Genomic DNA, 17,321 nt, shown 5'->3' on the forward strand with positions numbered 1-17,321 from the left:
CAGGATCTGTATAGTTGGGTCCTGTATCATGTGTGGACCCCTGAAATCCTGCCTCTTAGTTCTGCTCACCATTGCAGAGGGGAGCCTGACCAACAAGGTTAATGGAGAAGAATTTTTGTTCTTTGTAGCAACACTTCTGTCATGTGTTTGTTCATGAGAAATTTAGCACTTAGGTTTATGGGTTTATTTTGTATGTTGTCTGCTACATATTTCCTGGTAATATGAATTTCAATCTACAGTACTGGCAACTAAACAACAGTAACTTTTCATGATGCCTTTATGGTTCTACAACAAGATGACATTAATTTTGAATCCTTTCAAAGGAAAGAATTCTGTCATGAGATTTGTGCTCATTTTGGCTATGTCTAGTGTATTTGCTTGAATATTTCCTTCTAAAACCTGATTGCTTCCAGCACATTATTTTGTTACTAGTGCATTAAAGTCATTACTTTGCATCATTATTGAGAAGCCTCAGAGACATCAAACTGTATTTAATAACAAATCTTAATTAAATATGCTTCAGTATTTAGTTGGTAGGACTTGGTCACAGAGTGTAATTAAGAATATACTGGTATTTGGAAAAATTTAAAAGCTTTAACGCTTCTTTTTTTATTTTAGACAGAAGATTGAACGAAGCTCCCTTTCTGGTTCCAATCGTGAAGTAATCATTAGCACTGCTCTATATCCATTTGCTATGACCTTGTTTGATCAGCACATTTACTGGACAGATTGGAATACCAGAAGTATTTACCGTGCTAACAAATATGATGGCTCGGATCAGATTGTGATGATTATGAACCTACCACAAAGACCAATGGATATTCATGTTTGGTCAAAAAGTAAGCAACAACAGTGCATCAATCCTTGCAACCAATTTAACGGCGGTTGCAGTCACATCTGTGCACCAGGTAAATTATTATGTTTGAAGATAATGTTGACTATAGTATGGTGGAGTGCTAGGTTAAAAAATTCCTTGGGAATGACTGAAATATACATTCACCTAAACCAGAGATGGTCAGCGTTAAGGGAGTAGAACACCAAACAGTCCCCTAAATCCTGGACAGGCCATACAGATTACAGATTTTTTTTCTGGAAGATTGAGATGGGTCACTGAAGAGCTCCATCTTTATTAAAGCTGCTGCTGCCTCGTACCACTCTGGCTGGCTGCCTTTTCCCTTTTCCTATCCACCAAAGTTCTGCCCCATACTACCAAGCTCCTGTCTTGGTAGAAGAAGTTGTTACTGTCTTCTCCTTGGATGGTTTCTTGGGAGCTAGAAGCCGTTCAGGTTTTGGCAGGTACCTTCCCACAGCAGAGGGTGCCTCTAACAAGAGAGGAGCTAGCCAGAACTGGGTGGTGTGGGACAGAGCTGGAGCCTGTACTGATGTGGAGCCTGGCATATGAGCTCCTCGAGTGGAGGAGCCTGCGTTCACAGGTATCAGAGGGGTAGCCATGATAGTCTGTGTCCACAAAAACAACAAGAAGTCTGGCAAAACCTCATAGACTAACCGATATTTTGGAGCATAAACTTTCGTGGGCAAAGACCCGCTTCATCAGATGCCATGTGACAAAGTGGGTCTTTGCCCATGAAAGCATATGCTTATGCTCCAAAATATGTTAGTCTGTAAGGTTCCATAGGACTCTTGTTATTTTTGTGTTCACAGGGAAGCAGAGTGAAGTCAGAGACTGTGCAGTGAGACACAATGCCACTCAGATCTGGCCCAGCCACTCATCTGTCATGTCAGCTTGGAAGGGGTTCTGCCATTACAACACTGAGCTCTGGTTCCTGCCTCCCTGTTGGCAGAAGTATGCCCTAACTGGCCCATGGCAAGGAGGGGTCAGGTTTGATGACAGATTGGCTGTGGAAAATGAGTGCAGAAACTAGAGTTGGATGATGTGAGGTGGAGCTCCTCCCCCTCATGAGTGACAGGTGGTTGGGCCAGTGAGTGGTGTTGTGACTTAGTGCATGACCTTCTGCTCCTAGCCTGGTACTCTGCTCGACTCTGTACTCCATGTAGACTCTCTCACTTTTAAGCAGCTGTGCTGGTACTCAGAGCGGGGTGGGCTTGGGTGCTGCATGGTTGGACCATGGCTCAGCTGGGGCTTTGCACCTGCTCAGTCTGCCCCAAATCATATTTTCACAAGCTGTCTATAAGCAGGAAAATAAAGTTTTCTGGTAGACACTAGGCAGGCTGGTTCCTCTGGGCCCACAGTTGCCAATTTCTGCTCTCAACTAAAATCTATCTCATTGAGATTCCTATGACACAAGCTGAATTTTCTGTGCTAATGTGACAGTTGCCATTTTGGGTGGTGGACCAGGGATCGAACCACATGAGCTGCTACAGTTAGAGCTAAAGCGCTCTGACTGGGCCTGTACTGGACTCCTCTCCTTTATGGATCCAGCACGGAGGGGGCCTGTAGCACAAGTAGATAGCACTGGGTGCCACATCACCGAGTGGTATCACATCACTAAATATTTCATGCTGCAAATTTTAAAATTTCTTCATAATCTGGATTTTTGTATCATGGTATTATAGAAGCTTTCCATTGCCATTATTTCCCACACTCTTTCACAACCCCTTGCCTTACAATTTCCATTTGTTTTGTTGCATTATTTTAAAAGTAAGCTTATGACATTGCACAAGTTTGGTGCGAGCTGAAGCCATAAAATACATCGGGGAAGGATTTTTAAAATCACTGGGACTGAAGAAGTGCATCTGTTATCACACTGAGAACAGCCCAGAGTTTGCCTGGTATTTATAGCAAACAAATATGTAATTCAATGCACCAAATTCTCAGCTCAGTTACTCCCCCATAATTCTTTAACAGTGCCACTGAGTTAAGTGAATTGACGCAGGTGTACTGAGATCAGAACCTGGCCGGGTAGCCTTACTTATTTAAAAGACTGGCAAATATAATAAAGCTCGTTGTCGTAGTTCAGCAACACGTAGCAAAAGTTACAGCTGTGAATATTGTTGTCCTTTTTTCCTTTCTTTGGTATCAAACGTGTGCAGGTCCAAGTGGTGCAGAGTGTCAGTGTCCTTCTGAAGGTCACTGGTATTTAGCCAACAACAACAAGCACTGTATTGTGGACAATGGTACCAGGTGTGACGGAGGGCTCTTCACTTGTCTCAATGGACGATGTATCTCAGAGCGGTGGAAATGTGACAATGATAATGACTGTGGAGATGGCAGCGATGAGCTGGAAAGCGTTTGTGGTAAGCATCTGATGTCGTAAGCATCAGAAGGTGACACAGGGCTCAGTCCTGCTCCTGTGGACCTCCAGGGCACATTTCCCACTGGCTTGGTAGCAATGGGATTGAGTCACAGGATGATAATTCAGAGCAGGCTCCTGCCTGCTGTCTGATTTTTCATCTCTGCCTTCATGTGTAGTATGACAACAAATTGGCATTAGAAACAAGAAAAGATTTGTAGGAATGCCTTTGACATGTTTACCTGACTTCACCTTTTTACTTTTGTCTAATTCAGAATGTGTGTTTTACTTTACATGCAGTCCGTTTTGCAGCCGTGTTTGCCCTAGCAGGTAAAAGCGAAGTGTGTTTTCCTTTACTACATGTATTAAGGAGTTGAGTTTACATTGTATCGATGACTTTTCCTTGGTTTATCCCCTTTTAGCTTTTCATACCTGTCAGCCAACAGCTTTTACCTGTGGCAATGGGAGATGCGTACCTTATCACTACCGCTGTGACCACTACAATGACTGTGGTGATAACAGCGATGAGGCGGGATGCTTGTTCCGAACTTGTGATTCCCACACAGAATTTACTTGCAATAATAGAAGGTGTATATCTCTTGAATACGTCTGCAATGGAGTAAACAACTGTTACGATAATGGCACTTCCGATGAGAGAAATTGCCGTAAGTTCATCATAACTACCTATTACGTATTTGGCTCTGACTCTTTAGACAAAAGCAAAGGCAAATATTTTTGCTTGTGAGGAATATTGAAGCTATCAGCAAAAAGGAACAAGTGACACAATTGGCTTATTTAAACATTATTCTGCTTTATACCATTTTATAAGACAACACAATGATTAAAATGTTAATGAGTAATATGACAGCATAGATTTTACTTTATTTATTTATTTCTTTAAAATATCCTGTTCTCTGTACATCCCTAGACCTGGCAAGGTTTATGCATAAGCTTCACTTTATGTGCTGTTAACAGAGAATTCAGTTCAACAGTGCTATTCATGGTGCATTAAGTGCTTGTGTAAGTCTTCACACGGTTGGGACCCAAATTTATGCAGTGGATTTAGGCTGTAAAGTTGTATGTCATTCTTATTGTGTTAATTGCAATAGCTTTAATGCTCAGCAAACAAATATAATCCATCCTACTGCAGAGTTACTCTTTAATATGTATTCTTTATATTCCTCAAAAAGTGGAAGTGCTTCACTAGTTAAGTGTTCAATGAAAAAGCAGCAGGTTCTTTGGAAATGAATATTATTTTAAATAAAATACAAAATGAAGTTAAATCAGTATGGACGAATAAAAATATGGTAATTAGGCTAATTAGTCCTGGTCATTAGGAAGTTCTCCTTTGGAACATTCATAATTGGAGCTGAGCAAATAATTCATAATGAGAAATATATTCAGTTAAGGTTGCCCCTTTTCCTGATTTTGCTGTATTTGTTGATACATAATCATTTTCTGGAATGTACTTGTGACTTGCAGTTTTTGAAACATTTTGAAAGTTTTACTCTATAATATATCATGAGCATTCAAAATTTCAGTTCATTGACTTATTTGTGGTTGGTAGATAAGTCACATGGTTTCATTTCTGCCCCAGTGGGTTCAGTATAGAAACACTTCCAATATAAATGTATGTGCATGTGAATTTACAGTATGATTTCTGTGAATACCAGCGTAATCTACTTTGAAAATGCATTCTGCCATCATTTTTGCTGGGAAAATTCAATTGCCTGACTGCTTAGAGCCCTGCAGATGTGCAGATAGCCACATCCATGGTTGTCAGTGCAGATATCTGTGGCACATTTTTGCAGATACAGATGTGCAAGTGGAAAAAATTTTGTATCTAGAACCCTGCAAATTTTCAGACATATGCATTTATATCTGAGGATGTCAGTGCGAATATCGGCGGCTCATATTAGTGGATACAAATGCAGATGCTAACTTTGTATCTATGCAGGGCTCTATGAATGTTCACAGAGAGCAACAGGGCAGAACATGCCCCCAAGGAATTTATTTCAAAATTTGAACAAAATGAAAAACGAAATATTTTGAGTTATTTGCTCATCTTTCTTTGTGACTTAACACATCCATGTTCAGCCATTAATTAAGAGAAAATGCCCCCAAATATGTAAAAATCTATTTTGACTTACTATTTATTTTACTGGGAGGAAAACAGACGCTTAGGCTGTCGCCACACTAGCAATTAATTTCAAAAGCGATTTCGGGGGGGGGGGGCAATTTCGAAATGAAGAGCAGAGTGACAACACAAATTGCTCATTCTGAAATCAACATTGGGATAGAAAGGTGGCCATTTGAAAAGCACTATTCCACTCCCACCTGGGGAACAACGCCCTTTGTTGACTTTGATTTTGAAGAGAAATATGTGTAGCTGCTCCCCTGGCCACCATTTTGAAATCACAAGTCCTCCATGGTGCTGGCCCCTCCCCGCAGCACAAAGATACCCTGCCCAGCAGTCCGGGCTCTATGGCTGTCAGCCCTGGTTGCCTTAAAGCGGCAGGAGCACAGAAACGCTGTGCAGGAAGCTGAGAGTGTGCTGGCAGCCATAGGAGCATGTGCTCCCTGCAGAACACTCTCCAGCACGCCCCGGAATGGCAAAAATCCAGCCAGGCAGAGTCATGGCCAGCAGAGAGGACCCCCGGAAGCTCCAGGGATCCCAAGTCACCGGGAGGCAGGGGTCCCAGGACCCCGGGCAGCCCCTGAAGAGGAGGGATGCCCTGTGGCTGTAGGCTGAGGTCTGGGACCTCCTGGCTGTCTGGGATAATGAGGACGTCCTGTTGAGGATGGAGGGGCAGAAGTGGAATGCAGCCGCCTTAGCCCAGCTGGCCGAGACCCTGGCTACAAGGGGCCACCTCCTTGGGCACTTGACCAGGTGCATTCGAAAGTGAAGGAGCTGCGCCAGGGTGTGTAAAGGCGGGGGATTCAGCGAGGTGGTTGGGCAGCGCTTGCCACCTGCCCCTACTACAACAACCTGCACCAGCTCCTCAGCCCCAGGGAGGCCAGACCACTGGAAAGGACCCTCGATGTGGCTGAGCTGGAGGAATAGGTCAAGGAGCCAGAGTCAGGACCCTCCGCAGCACCGCTGGCCAACAACAGGCACAGCAACGGCCAGGGGGAGCGACGGCACCTTGCACGTTGTTGCACCATTGGAGGGCACAAGCTGGGTCACCTTTGGCCAGGCCTCCCCCAAGCCCACCGAGGCTCCCTCAGGTAGGACTGGGCATGGAACACCCTGAGCAGGGGGGTGGGGGCAGGGACAGGGACTGATGCTGCCGGCATGGGCCCAGGCACATGGCCAGCAGCCCTGGGGGCAGCCATGGTCACCATCTGAGGGGTACCCACGTGGGGCCATAAACAGTTATGCAGGACACGTGGCTGGTGAAGGCAGGGGGCCCGAACCAGCCCTGCCAACGGCCCAGTGTTGACAGACTCCACAGTGGCTGGAATGCCCCAGGGCTCCCCCACCACAGGCAGGGAGTGATGGGGACATGGCCACCAACCCATGGTACCCAGTCGCGTGACTGACAGGGCGCCACCCTCTTCCCTTATGTCTTTACAGCCTCAACTTCCACAGGCCACCCCAGTCCCCTTGACGTGCCAGGGAGCCCTGCAGCAGCTGGTGAGGGAAAAGAAGCGACGTCCCTCAGGACTAGACGCCGTGCCAGGCGGGTGCACTGCCTCAGCTGGGCCAACGATGTAGCAGCAGCGCACACAGCTGCATGGTGGGAGCAAAACCACCGGCTGCGGGAATGGCTCTGCATGGAGCGGGCGGCCTGGGACTGGGTCTTGGTGTACGTGGATGCCCTAACCCAGGCTGTCGCCAACTGCCTGGCCCAGCCACCCACTCCATGGATGGTCTTTCCTGTGACTCCCACCCCCTCCGCCCTTGCCACTCTGCTGCTACCCGGCATGACTGCGGCTGAAAGGGCTGAAAGTGCAGTGACTGCGGGCAGGTGTGCCCAGCCTGGCCATGGCTCCACTGGCCTCCCCCATGAGTCCAAGGCCATTGCACCCCCAGTACACCCCTACCTACTGGTGCTCCCAGCACCATCCCAGCCCCATGGGGGCCCCAGACCCAGGGTGATTGTAGCTTCAGGGGCTGCCATGGCTCCCATCACCTCCACCCATATGGACAAGTGAGGCCCCCTGCCCCCTGTAAATAGTTCTGCCCGCCCCCCTTGTAAATAGTTCACCCCTGTCCCCCATTATAGTGTTTGCCCCCCAACACCCTGTTATGGAGTTCTCTCCCTGCCTTCCCCTTGTAAATAGTTGGAAGCTTCTTTGGTTTCAAACAATTAACAGTTAAGTTTATTGGACAGTGTCTGTGTTGTGCATCAGGTGGGGATGGTGAGGGATGTGTGTACAGGCAGGGGTGCTGTTGGGGCAGAGGTAGGGGTGGGTGTGCAGGGGATGTTGCGCAAGGTGGGCCAGGGCCAAGTCACGGGGGCCCCCGGGCGAAGGCCTCCCAGAGGGCTTCCCACATGTGCATCCCATCCCAGTATGCCTGGCTGGTCGTACCGCGGCACAGCCTCGTCCGCCCAGTGTGCCACGAAGAGCTTGTGCTTGCTGTCCATGCAGTTGTGGAGGGCACGGCATGCACCCACAGCCGTGGGCATGCTGGGGAGGCCCACCTCCAGGTGTGTCAGCAGGCACCTGAAGCACACCTTTAGATGCCCGAACACCCACTCCTCCATGTTGCTGGCCTGGTTGAGCCTTGTGTTGTAGTGGTCCTGGCTCTCATCAGTGTGGCCCATGTTGGGGTGCCTTAGCTAGGCCTGGAGGGGGTAGTCCGCATTGGTGACAATGCACTGGGGCATAGCTGTGTCCCCCACCAGGAGCTTCCGTGGGGGATGTAGGTGCACTCGGTCATCCTGTGCCTGAGCCACGAGTTCCACAGGATGCAGGCATCATGGGCCCTGCCCGGCCAGCCCACACAAATGTCTGTAAACCGTCCTCTGGCGTCCACAATGGCCTGGAGGATGATGAAATGGTAGCCCTTCTGATTTATGTACTGTCTGTAGCTGTGTGGTGGGGCCCAGGTGGTGACATGGGTGCTGTCCAAGGAGCCAACACAGTTGGGGAATCCTAGCTGCTGGAACCTGGTCATGGTGGCATCCACGTCCCTCAAGTGAATGAGCTGGCGCAGGAGGTTCTGGTTGATGGCATCAACGTCCTGCCCAAGGTGGTGGGCATAGGTGCCTGTGAACACGTGGCAGTGTACAGCGGTACTCCCTCGCCGGGACACCTCCCCAGGCCACGTCATGAGTACATGACCCCGGCTCCCTTTCCTCGAGAAGGACAACCCTGAGGGTGGCCTTCCCTCCCCAAATTGGTGGCTGACCGAGCGGTTGCTGTCCAGGGTGGCCAGCTTCCACATAGTGCTGGCCACCCTTTTCTCCAGGGGGAATGCAGGCCACATGTGGGTGTTCTGGTGGTGAAGTGCTGGTGCCAGCCACTGGCACAGCTCCATAAAGGTGGCCCAGGTTATCCTAAAATTGCGGACCACCGCTTGTCATCCCAGTCCTCCAGAATGATGATGTCCCACCATTCCCTGCTAGAGGGCTATCGCCAGATGCAACAGTGGGTCCAGGGAAGGGGGTGCTCCGGATGCACTGTGTGGGGACCTGCAGGAGGCTGGCTACATGGTGGGCAGCATGGCGCCTGAAGTGGCATGCTGCCAGGATGTCCATCAGGCTGGACATGATGTCCAGGACGTCCCTGTCCGTGAAGTGCTGCGGGTCCATGGCAGGCTGCAATGATGGGGCCGAGCAACGTTCCACCGGTGCTGAGATGGAGGTTGTGTGCGGCAAACAGCCTGAGCCCTCAGCGCACGCGTGCGCACACGCGCGTGTGTAAGAGGAAACCCTTAAGGGGGTGGCTGGCCTGTGTGCCAGGAAGGGCTTGTCAGCCATTTGACCCTTCTCTTGCCATTTCCCATCCCCTTATTTCGAAAGGAGGCTCTGGACTGTATAGCCACTCCCTTTCGAAAGGACGGGGGGAGGGCTCTTCGACGTTGCGGATGTTTTGTGTGTAGTTGCTTTGTTTCGAAATGACACTCTTCGAAGTAACAGATTGGGATTACCCCTTTCAACCTCTCTTGCTAGTGCCGCCACAGCCTTAGTTTTGCAGTTGCTGTAGCTCCATCTAGTGTTTTTAGAGAACCACTTTGTGTTTCTTTTAGGTGCACTGTGGTATAGTGGCAGTCTGTCAGATAAAACTTATGTAAGCCATGGATGATTCACTCCGGGATCAGTGTTATTTTAACAATGTTGTGTTTTTTTCCAATATGCTAACATTTTAAAGTGATAAAAATGTTTTAAAGATTTGCTCTTTCCTTCTTAAAGCTGAACGCACTTGCCAGTCTGGTTTTACAAAATGTCAGAGCACAAACATTTGCATTCCTCGAACATATCTGTGCGATGGAGATAATGACTGTGGAGACATGAGTGATGAGAGCCCCACTCACTGTGGTAAGTAAACAGTTCCCTAATCACCTTTCTTCACTTCAGTAATTCAGTCCACTCGTGTCTTTGGTACAAGCTTCAATGTTCTTGTAACATCAGGTCTTTATATTCCCTGAGGTTTAGGAGTTATATGTGCCATAACAGGTTCTCCATTTATGTAGTCTCAGCTTTTCCCAATGAAATCACACATCATTTCTCTATCTATTTTGTTTAGTGCTTCAAGAATTCCTTATCCATTCTGATTATTCGTTGCTGTATCTGCTACATGACTGGTTGTCAGCCTGTCGTCTGCAGACTCCTATGTCTAAGATTTCCAAGGAGTCTGAACCTCCATTTGAAATTTTGTAGAGGTCCACAAATGAAAAGAAGGTTGAAAAACAATTTTCTATATGTCTAGAACACAGGAGTTCTCAAATTTCATTGCTCTGCTATCCCCTTCTGCCAATAAAAATTACTAAACACCCAGGAGCAGAAACTGAATTCTGAGTTTGCTTGAGCCCTGCTGCCCCAGGCGGTGATGAGGAGTAGGTGGTGATAAAGGGCTTCAACTCCAGGTGGGAGGCTTGGAATTGAGTCGTAACATGCAGGGCTGAAACCCTCAGCTTTGGGTAGTGGGGCTCAGGCTTCAGTTGCAGTCCCTGTAAGTCTAAGACTACGTCTACACCAGCCTGGAAGATCGACCCACTCAGGATTGATCTTTGAGGGGGTCGATTTCTTGCGTCTGGTAGGAACATGTGAAATCCACTTCTCAGGGGTCGCAGCTGACCCTGTACTCCTTGTGAGATGCAAGGCGTAAGGGAGGTCAACAGGAGAAACTCTCACATCAACCTTCTTTAGTAGGAATGGCCAAGTAAGCCAAGTGCAGATACACAATTCTGGCTATGGCAATTTCATAGCTAGAATCGATGTATCTTCAGTTGACTTCTTTTGCCCAGTTTAGACATAACCTAAACCGTCACTGATGACCCCGTTAAAATGGGGTTGCAACCCACTTTGGGTCCTGACATGTGGTTTGAGAACAGCTGCGATAGTATTGTGTTTTTACAAGATTACCATATTCTGAATATACCAGACCCATAGTATTAGAATAAGTTCCTTTCTTTGTTGTTCAGTACTTTGGTTTTTACGAACTAGACTATAGTTTATTTTACTTCTCTGAAGAGTTAACATAATCTAGGAAACAGCCTTTTTCATTGCTTCTAAGCACTGTGTTAAAGTATCTTATTTTCTGTCAGTCATAATTACCAGATCTTTTTCTTTGCTAGCATACAAGTTGGTTGTATGTATTTCCTTTCATTCTGAGGTTTCCTAGATCAATTTATAAAGTGTACAAAGTATGTTTACTATCACTGCTTTTTACTTAGTAGTGATTGAGTGGGTGTTTTTTGTCTGAACTCATTACTTCATAGTTAGTTATTTACATTGAAATGAATGTTTTTCCCCACTGTCTTTTAAAAATACAAGCCCCACTTTTGCTCACAGAATATGGCCAGTTTATAGGTGGAACATGTGTGACAGAAAGAAATGCTGGCACCCTAGCCAACCGGTAGGAATTGTAAGTCTTTTGCTGCTAATGAAGGATGTGCCCCCTCCCTTTGTATTAAAAATCTCTGAGGACTTATTGTGTTATTGATGGGTGTTCTTAATCAAGAAGGGAAGAGAGAAGGAAAAAGTGTCGCACACTGTGAAAGAAGAAGAGGGAAATGTAAAGTGTCAGAAAGAGAGAGACAGAAGGGAAAAAACTGAAATAAGCTTGAGGATGTTAATGAGCAACACATTCAATGCCTCTGAATTCTTTAGTTGTCGGAAAGAGTGAAGGTAACAGGGCCAAGGTCAAACTGCAGACTTCTGGCTTGTCCATTTTCCAATTATTCTTAAAGTGAAAATCAGCTTATTCTCATCTCAAATATAAATGTACAATGTGCTTTGCTCTCTGATTGCTCTGTGCAATCATATACTGGATCAAATTCCGCCTTCCCATAAGGGGATGCAATAAGAGAAGCTGCACGTATGTGTCTAAGGAGAGAATTTGGCCCAGTAGTTGAATAGAAGGAGTAGCTAGAGTGTACAAAAATCTCTTGCAGATAGTCTATGAAAGACATGCTTGCTAGCATAATTTTTTCTTTTTCTTTTTTGGGGTCTGTAATGTTTTTGCGTATCATGGACTCAAAAGCAACTTAAAACAAGTTGGAAGGGTAACAAAAAGAAAGAAGTCATACATAGGTTTTTTCTTCCAGTCTCACTGACTTGCACAAATAGTGAGTTTCGTTGTACATCTGGACGTTGCATTCCTGCTCATTGGTACTGTGATCAAGGAGTAGACTGTGCTGATGGCTCTGATGAACCCGCCTCTTGTGGTGAGTGTGCAGTTAAAAGAGTTCTGTGCTGGGGAATGGGGTGGCTGAGGAAGTTGATTGTGGGAAAGAAATAATTTCTTTTATAAATCAGCAATCCAGATCTTGTCCAGATTGGTAGTAAGTGGAAAAACCTTTGGAGGCCTGTTCAGTGGCTTGTGTGTTAAGGGGTCTGTAGTTCCAATTTATTTCTTAGTGTCTGCACCGCAAAACCTCTGTGTAGAATGTGAATCCTCTTAGTTATCATGATTGATTACTAGTAAATGAAAGCCAGGCCTTTTTCCTTTGAAACAACAGTGTTGGTGAACTGGCTGATGCAGGGCAGTCTGTGTTTTGGAATTGCCTTGGACATGAAGAGTACATATGCACTCTGACATTTGAGAAAAAGGGTGTAGAGGGGGTTGTACTCCAGATGGTGTGAGACTGGGACATTCTGGGATTCTGAGTGTCCCATAATTCCCTGGAGGAGTTAGGTGCAGCCTGCAGGATGGAAAAAGGAAAGTGAGAAGGATGAGGGGAAAAAGCCAGGTAGTCTTTCCAGAGGAGGAAGACCAAAATCACTGGGAAATAGGTAGAGTACAATGTGGCAGATATCAGTGGAAAAAACTGGTACTTTAATGGGAGACTAGGATTTTCCTCTGACTGCAAATGGACTGATGTCTCAATCTCTGGATTTCATGATGTATGAGAAAATGAAGTGATAGCTGGCAATACCGGGTTGGTTTACCACAATGTATTTATTCAATAAAAATACCATCTTTCGATTTCCTGCTTAGAAATGGTGATGAGTCTCGCCTGCATCCCTCAAGCTCTGGGGGACATGCCTGCTTTTGGAGGAATTCAAACTGACACACTTCCAGCTTCATTAAGACCTGTCTAAACATTCCCTGGATTGCTCCAAAAGCCTCAGCCCTTGATTACAAACAAGCAATTAAAAATATACATAGTAAAATTAAGTGTGTCATTGTCAGGACTGTTGAATTCATTTTAGATTTGATCTCCACTTCAAGTTTGCCAGTTTCTCTAATTTCAGATTTTCTTAACAACCTTCTTATGCCATACGGCAAGCTTGGCATACAGTACTAGTAATGGAAGCAAATAATGTGTTTGTGGGGGTTGTTAGTGTCATTGACCAATGAAGGGAAAATGGGAATGTGGAGAAGTGGTGTTCACCTTATCTCAGCAGGTGTGACTTGACTTAGGTCTTAATACTTGAGCTTTTCTCTTACATTTCACTGGAGTAAACCTGTCCCAAAGAATCAGTAGGTTTTTGCAATGGTGCAGGCTAGTTTAACGAGCAGAGTAATTCTGTTCATTTTTCAAGTGTCCCATGTGCGTACTTGTTCAAGTGACCAGTTCAGGTGTGATGATGGCAGATGCATCCCAGCAAGTTGGATCTGTGATGGTGACAATGACTGTGGGGATATGAGTGATGAAGATCAAAGACATAACTGTGGTGAGTGTCCCATATAAATAAAGTATAGTGTTTGGGGCAGCCCATGGCCTTTGGCAGAGTAGGATAGCTTTACAGAAAAGTCGACATGTCATATTTTTTCTGTCAAACTATTTTGTATAGTTGTTCTAGATTTTTGGAATTAAACTTCTGAATTCTTATTTTAAAAAATCCCTTCCAATGTTGTGCTGTTCTATTCCTTAGCCTTAAATTATAAACAGAGAGACACCCCACCTACCCCCCTGAACATCCAGACCAGCTTTCTGTTGACAGATTTCCGTTGAAAGAGGCATTATGCCTCAAGGGGAGCAGGATACGGCTGTCGACAAAAGTGCTACGTTCTGTTGATTTACTGTCGACGGAACGCCTTGGGAATGGCTCCCTGGGTTTTGTCGACAAAATGCGGGTTTTGTCAAGTAAACCCTCTAGTGGAGACATAGCCAGAGATGCAGGAAGCCTGGCCTCCTTCTTTGCGCTCTTTAGCAGGTACTGGCTCCCTGGGTTTGCTCACCGGGGAACAAGCATCTCAAGTGAGGGAACAGGGAGAGGGAAGGTCTTAGCTCTGCTTCCCGGTGTACTGACCTGGTACCCAGGGGGCGTTCACAGCTTCCCTAGAAGGGATGTAATAGCAGGGGTGGTTTTCCTGCATTCCTTGATGCTCCGGAAGGCTGCTTCTCCCTGAGGTAATGTGGCACCACACTAGCTTCCATGCACTGGGGATGAGTTTGTCTGCTTGCAATGGATAAGATCTATTTGAATGAATTTCTGCCTGAAATTCCTGGTACAGGTGCCTAGATGCACCTGTTTACATAGGCAGATGCACAGTTTACATTGGTAAAATGAAAACAACTATACTTCAGGTACTTAGCAAATGTGCTTTATTTTAGCAAACCGCAGCTGCTTGGCCACTGAGTTTACATGTGTGAACAATCGACCCCCTCTTCGGAGGTGTATCCCTCGTACGTGGGTCTGTGATGGTGATGCTGACTGCGGTGATGCTTACGATGAACATCAGAACTGCACCCGGCGGTCTTGCAGTGGAAATGAATTCACGTGTAGCAATGGATTGTGCATCCGAAATGCTTACAGGTCTGTGTGTATTTCAGCAACAGTATAAAAGCCTTGCAAGTTGTTTCAAATGAAGAAACAAATTCATTTAAGTTTTTCCACTACTTCTTCATTTAACAGGATTGTATTTAACAGTGGAATAATTCATATGCAGTGCTTTCACATGTAAGCTTTAAGTTTAAAGTCTCTGTGATGCTAGATATATTATCAGAACCCACCAATAGCACTAAATCCCTATTCCTGGACTCAGTAACTTTAAATAGGAATCTTTGCAGGAGTACCCTTTGTTTTCATTATAACTGTTTGGATGGGTGAAGGGATACCATCGGGAGTAAGAATTTGCAGGATCAGGGTCTTTTATAATATGGGGTTCATTTCAGATGTGTGTGGAGCTTTTCTACACGTCAGGTGTATGTGTATATCTACCCATCTGTCCATCCAACGGTCACTGCCTTTAACAAAGCCAGCTTTCTTTCCAGATGTGACAGGCGGAATGACTGTGGTGATGGCAGCGATGAGAGAGGGTGCATCTATCAGCCTTGTCAACAGCACCAGTTCACGTGTCAAAATGGGCGCTGCATTTCAAAGGCATATATCTGCGATGGGGATAATGATTGTGGGGATGAATCTGATGAGCTGGAACACCTCTGCAATACACCAGAAGCAACTTGCTCACCCCATCATTTTAAATGCGACAACGGGAACTGCATTGAAATGGTTAAAATCTGCAATCGTCTGGATGATTGTTCTGATAATAGTGATGAAAAAGGATGTGGTACGTGGGGAGTACTGGTGGTAGGGGATTTGGGTTCTGATATTTTATTTAAAATGTTTTAAAGACAATTTTTTTAAAAAAAGAATGCTTAATTAAGTCAACAAATTAATCAAGATGATATGTGTTCCATCAGTTCTCGCTAATAGGTTGCGTGAAAAATACATCCAGATAATATTACACATTTATTAATTACTAAATCATAGCACAGTATACTTCTTATGTCTCTTGAGCATAGCATGCCAATTCATATACTTAACCCATGAAAACTAGCCAGTACTTGGGAAATAGAACCAGTACTTGGTAAACAGATTTTAGAAAATATGCCAGATCAATAGTATTCCCTCTGAGAAATAATGCTGTTCTGTACTGACAGATCTGCCACTTGCATAAGTTATAGGAGCCTCACTGACTTCAGTGGAGCTATGATAATTTACACTGGGTGAGGATCTGCCTCCGACAACTCAATTGTTGGCCCGCAAGGTTCAGAATGTTTTCTATTTTTGGAACAAAAGTTGTCACTCACTTGTCTTGATGTTGACCCTTGTGAATATATTGGATAGGGGCTTCCTTGTTTTCTGAGTAACTTACTTGCTTCAATAATAATGTTTTTGTTTTTGTACCACAGGTATTAATGAATGTAATGACCCTTCAATCAGTGGATGTGATCATAATTGCACAGACACCTTGACTAGTTTCTTTTGTTCTTGTCGTACTGGACACAGACTCATGTCCAATAAACGGACATGTGATGATATTGATGAATGCAATGAAACGCCATCAGTATGTAGTCAGATTTGTGAGAACACTGCTGGCTCCTACATCTGTAAGTGCGCCCCAGGCTACATCCGTGAACCAGATGGAAAGAGTTGCCGGCAAAATAGTAATATCTCCCCCTACCTTATTTTTAGCAACCGTTACTATCTGAGAAATCTCACAGCAGATGGCCAGTCTTATTCTCTCATTTTGCAAGGACTAAGAAATGTGGTGGCACTGGACTTTGACAGGGTGGAAAGGAGGTTGTACTGGATTGATGTGGGGAGGAAGGTCATTGAAAGAATGTTCCTAAATGGGACAAACAAGGAGACAATAATAAGTGATGATGTGCCAAATGGGGAAGGTATTGCTGTGGACTGGGTTGGCAGGTAAGAAAATATTTTCAGCCTTTTCGAGCTATTAAGGAAGTTATGTTCTGCAGCATGAAAAAATACAAATTGAGATATTTGTTTGGGACTGGTTTTCAACTCACACACCATATGTGTACAGTCAGCAGCCAGTATAACCATATCTTAATAATGCCAATAGTAATTCTTCATAATGCTCCTTAGCTCTCATAGAATACTTTATATTTGCAAAACGTACAAACATTCACTAAGTAATCCTCTCAACAGCCATGTGAGATGGGTACGTTGTGCTATTCCCATGGTGTTGATGGGGAAACCAGGCCAAGAGAAGTTTAACAAACTCACACAGCAAGCTCCTAGCACAGTATGATTAGAAAGTTTGTGGCTTCTAGTACTACGCTTAATGCTGTTAGCACTAAAACACGTCCTAGCCTGCTCTTTCGATAGTCAGAATGAGCAGGAAGAGCACTAAAGCAAAAATTTTTGAAAATGTATGTTAATGGGCCAAGTTTAATAATAGTACTAAGAATAATGAATAGAAGATCTACCATGCTGATGTAATAGGAAACCTCTCGACTGGAAGGGATATCTTAACCAAGAAAGCAAAGACAAGTGATAAAACCTGACTGTTTATATTTAAAAAGACTCTTATAAACCAGGGAAATCTCACTGACAGTGCTGTTTGCAATCTGGATCTGCTGTAATGAATGAGTCACACAACAGAAGGTCTTACCCTCTGTGTCACTGTTGTCTCCCTAAGTGACAGTACTTGATAACAAGGCATGTTCTTTCACCTTCTGACATTCTTTGCTTTGGTGATAGCCGGGATCAGACTGCAAGGGAGGGTGGGGAAGAT

General features: G+C 45.2%; 1 protein-coding gene across 1 annotated transcript in view; it reads left to right on the top strand.

Annotated features, from left to right (window-relative positions):
- The window catches only part of LRP2 (LDL receptor related protein 2), a 183,498-nt gene that overhangs the window by 110,506 nt on the left and 55,671 nt on the right, over window positions 1-17,321 (top strand). The window contains exons 42-50 of the mRNA XM_075000937.1: window positions 619-908; window positions 3,013-3,216; window positions 3,635-3,877; window positions 9,575-9,700; window positions 11,932-12,051; window positions 13,373-13,504; window positions 14,389-14,590; window positions 15,049-15,344; window positions 15,970-16,486. Coding sequence (XP_074857038.1) covers window positions 619-908; window positions 3,013-3,216; window positions 3,635-3,877; window positions 9,575-9,700; window positions 11,932-12,051; window positions 13,373-13,504; window positions 14,389-14,590; window positions 15,049-15,344; window positions 15,970-16,486 — 2,130 coding nt within the window. The remainder of the gene's footprint in view (window positions 1-618; window positions 909-3,012; window positions 3,217-3,634; window positions 3,878-9,574; window positions 9,701-11,931; window positions 12,052-13,372; window positions 13,505-14,388; window positions 14,591-15,048; window positions 15,345-15,969; window positions 16,487-17,321) is intronic.

This window comes from Carettochelys insculpta, chromosome 8, assembly GCF_033958435.1.
Source record: "Carettochelys insculpta isolate YL-2023 chromosome 8, ASM3395843v1, whole genome shotgun sequence".
Lineage (NCBI taxonomy): Eukaryota > Metazoa > Chordata > Testudines > Carettochelyidae > Carettochelys > Carettochelys insculpta.